The sequence below is a fragment of the Acanthisitta chloris genome, unplaced genomic scaffold (genome assembly GCF_000695815.1).
Source record: "Acanthisitta chloris isolate BGI_N310 unplaced genomic scaffold, ASM69581v1 scaffold1823, whole genome shotgun sequence".
NCBI lineage: Eukaryota > Metazoa > Chordata > Aves > Passeriformes > Acanthisittidae > Acanthisitta > Acanthisitta chloris.
In genome coordinates, this window is record NW_008666358.1 from 1273 (window position 1) to 4993 (window position 3721).

The window sequence follows — 3721 nt, forward strand, 5'->3', positions numbered from 1 at the left end:
TTTTGGTTTGATATTTACCAGGGATGAAAACGGTTTGGTAAGAGTAAATTATATCTTCATACGCACAAAAGATTTTTTGCAGTCAGTTTAACTCTTGTGGTTTGCTTTCTGTGTCCCATTTTTCTCTTTTGATTCTTGACTGCTTGCACACTGAAATCATGTTAGTATGTAAATAAATCTGAAGGAACAGTACAGTTATGGGAAGAGCTGATGAATTATGGCAAAACCAGTTTAAAAATAAGTTTGGGGCATCCTTACTGGTGTCTTGCTTTGTACTTGAGGAAAATGAGAACTGGTGCTGTGCTTTGCTTTTGACTTAATATTTTTTGTTGCTAACTGGCATGTGCAGTATAGTTACTTCAGAGAAATTTCAAGGGCAGGGAAGAGAGGTTGACATCGTGGGGTTTCAATGGGACACTCCACATACATGTTTGAGAGTGTCTTCTGCTAGAGTCAGAGGAATGGTCAGTGCTGAAGTAAAGGGAAAGCTCAATATTGCTTTCAAGCTGGAATAAGGTGTGTGTTTATCCAACCCTTTTAAATGCTTCCAATTTGAACTTCTTTAACAACATGTATGTTTTGTTTGTAGGAAATCAACATTTTTCAATGTGTTAACAAAGAGTCAAGCGGCAGCAGAAAATTTTCCCTTCTGTACTATTGATCCAAATGAGAGTCGAGTCCCTGTGCCTGATGACAGATTTGACTTCCTATGCCAGTATCACAAACCTCCAAGGTAAATCAAATTCTTAGCTTTTTCCTTCACTTAAGCAGTTGAAGTAGTATTACTGAAACATAACTTTTCGTAGAAGTTATATGCAATTATAATATCTTTAAGTTTTTACTGACATCTGTTTTAAAATATGAAATTCTACATGTACCTGGTTTATACCTTTCCCACACTCCCAATATGGAGGTATTTGTTGTATGACAATGCTAAACATAGCAGCTGCTAGTCACTGCTCTGCACTGTTTGGTGCTTGGTGTTCCTGTCTTCGAAGGTGGTAGCTCCCAGGTGACTTGAAGGATCTTCTGAAGAGATTTGGAACATGAACAGTAGTGGACATACCTAATGTGTCAAGAGGTTGCTAATTTGTAAGACTTCTGCTCTGTATTTTGTATTATTGAGAATATTGTATATGCTGTAGGTAGCCAAACAAGTGTTTGTTGACATCCTGCATCCTCAGGGTTTTGGCAGTAAGCTTTACAGGCAGCCAGAAACTTAAATAGGGCCTTCTGGCTTATTAATTTCAGTTTGCAGTTACTTGTGGAGGTGTCTTGAGTAGAGTGTACATAAATCATAGGGCAAACTAGCATACATGTCTGTGCTTTTGTTCAGCCCTTGGGCCTCAGTTTTACAGCCAGATCACACCCATGACTGAAAAAGATTGATTAGTCACTGATCAAACATCCATTTGCTAACTTAATTTTCAGGTTCAAGCAAGCTGTTTCCATCCATAATTATTATGTAAATTTTAAAAACTGCATTAATACGAAGCTGCTTGTTTAGGTGGATTGTTACAACATGTTGTCTTGTTTTTTCTGTTCAAGTCAGTGTTAGGCATACTTATTACTGCATAGATCATAAAACCAAAACTGCTGAATTAGAGACAAAACTTTCAGGCTGTTGATTGTGCAGAGACAAGAGTATGGCTTTTAATTTTTGTTGACAAATTGCTTCTAAACTGTAGTATTACTACTGCTCTGGCCACATCAATAATCTTTTTCTTCTCACTTAGCTATGAATGGCTACTTCTGAATTAACAGTTGAAGTGACAGAGATTATTACCTCTCCCCTCACCCTGCTTGGGCCACCTGTCCTCACAAGGAATGCTAAGGTTGTAAATAGCTGTATGTGTGTTCTCTGACTTGGAAACTTGCTCTCTCTGGAAAAAAAACCCCAAAACGTTTTTAAATGTTAATGAAAAGAGTATATTTGCTGAACCTGTATTCAGTAAATATACTGAGTCTGATAATAAGGTGGATAATCAGCTTTCATTTGAATGTTCTTCTGACACTTTTAAGACAATATTTGTTATTTTTAGACAATGGATGTGGGCATCAGTGGATAGTTAGAGCCCCTGAGTTCATTTATGCTGCTTATATAATTTTGATATTTTGCTGTAACAGTAATAAAGTAGTGATAATTAGTGATAATTCAGTAGTAAAGTAGACTGAGGTAACTTACTGGGCTGTTTGTGCTTGTCTGCCTGAGACTAACTCAGGAAAAGAAGGCTATAGTCACGAAGATATGCTACTGAATTGTAATTTAAATGTCTTAATTTCTCTGTATAGTCTTGATTTTGTCCTTCATCTTTATGTAATACGTTCTGTGTTAATTTTCTACTTGTTTGGATTAGTAGACGTAATCCATCTGTGTATGCAGAATGTTTTATAAACAGCGAATTCTTTTTAAATTAGACTCTTGTCTAGCCTCAAGATTTTTTTCTTTCAAAATTTAAAGCATTCAGGTTTTTACTTCCCATATGTTACACTTAGTCTTCACATAACTACAGCCACTGTGGGGAGGTGGAGGGGGGAAAAAAAGGGAGGATTTTGTCTTCGCTTTGGCCTGTCATGCATTATTTTAGTATCTTGCCTTTATTCCTGCTAAAAAAGAAGGGAAGAGCAGGAGGGCTGGGCTGGCAGTTGCTGTGTGTCACACTGAACAGATTGCTGCTGCCACAGCCAGACTGACTCAGTTGCCGAGAATACTGCTGGTATGAGTTTGTGGCTGTTCTGCTATTGGGGGAAGAGTTAGACTCTCCAGGTGCTGTTTGTTGCTGGAAGATCCATCCTCTTTCCAAAAGAAGAGAGCATCAGCTTGGTTAGGAGGGCTGGGCTGGCAGTTGCTGTGTGTCACACTGAACAGATTGCTGCTGCCACAGCCAGACTGACTCAGTTGCCGAGAATACTGCTGGTATGAGTTTGTGGCTGTTCTGCTATTGGGGGAAGAGTTAGACTCTCCAGGTGCTGTTTGTTGCTGGAAGATCCATCCTCTTTCCAAAAGAAGAGAGCATCAGCTTGGTTAGCATTGGTCTGCTGTTCCTTGGTAGCTCATGCCAAAAGCTAGCTGGTATTACTTAACTGGAAATGTAAATGTTTGTAAGTGAAATCACGTAGGGAACAGTTTAGAGACTGTTATGTACAGGTAAATCTGTGCTTGATAGAATAAGGCACACTGCCAGGACTTGTAACCTCTGCTTTTATCCTTTCTGCAGCAGTGGGATGTATGTGACTGTTGACAATAAATAAGTTCAGTGATATAGACTGTACACAGAAGGTGGACTCCAAGAAATTCCTGTAAAAAATGCTGTGTTGTTGCCAAATGATACAGAGAAGCAAATTTCTTTGAGCTGTAATGATACCTGTGTCTTGATTTTTGGTGTGAATGAAATTATGGATAGTAAGAAAAGAAGAAACTTTAATATATTACAACCAATTCTGAATGTTTGTTACTTTAAGGTCTTTGTTTATATGATGTTACTAACTCAATGTATGTATTTAAAGTACTTATTTGTTTGTTTGAAATTTTACACAATAGTGTTACATTGTGCACACATGTAGTTTTTTGAGAAAGGAGACTTGGCTTTTTGTTTTGTTGTTGTCCTACCTCTGTACCCCCAACACAGGTACTTTCAGGCAGGGTTTGACAGACTAGTGATTGGATTAGTTCCAGTTTAGTAATTGGAAAGAGGATATGTGCTTTAGATTGATTAACTTC

General features: G+C 38.0%; 1 protein-coding gene across 1 annotated transcript in view; it reads left to right on the top strand.

Annotated features, from left to right (window-relative positions):
• The window catches only part of OLA1 (Obg-like ATPase 1), a 98591-nt gene that overhangs the window by 1217 nt on the left and 93653 nt on the right, over nt 1-3721 (top strand). The window contains exon 2 of the mRNA XM_009072067.1: nt 590-733. Coding sequence (XP_009070315.1) covers nt 590-733 — 144 coding nt within the window. The remainder of the gene's footprint in view (nt 1-589; nt 734-3721) is intronic.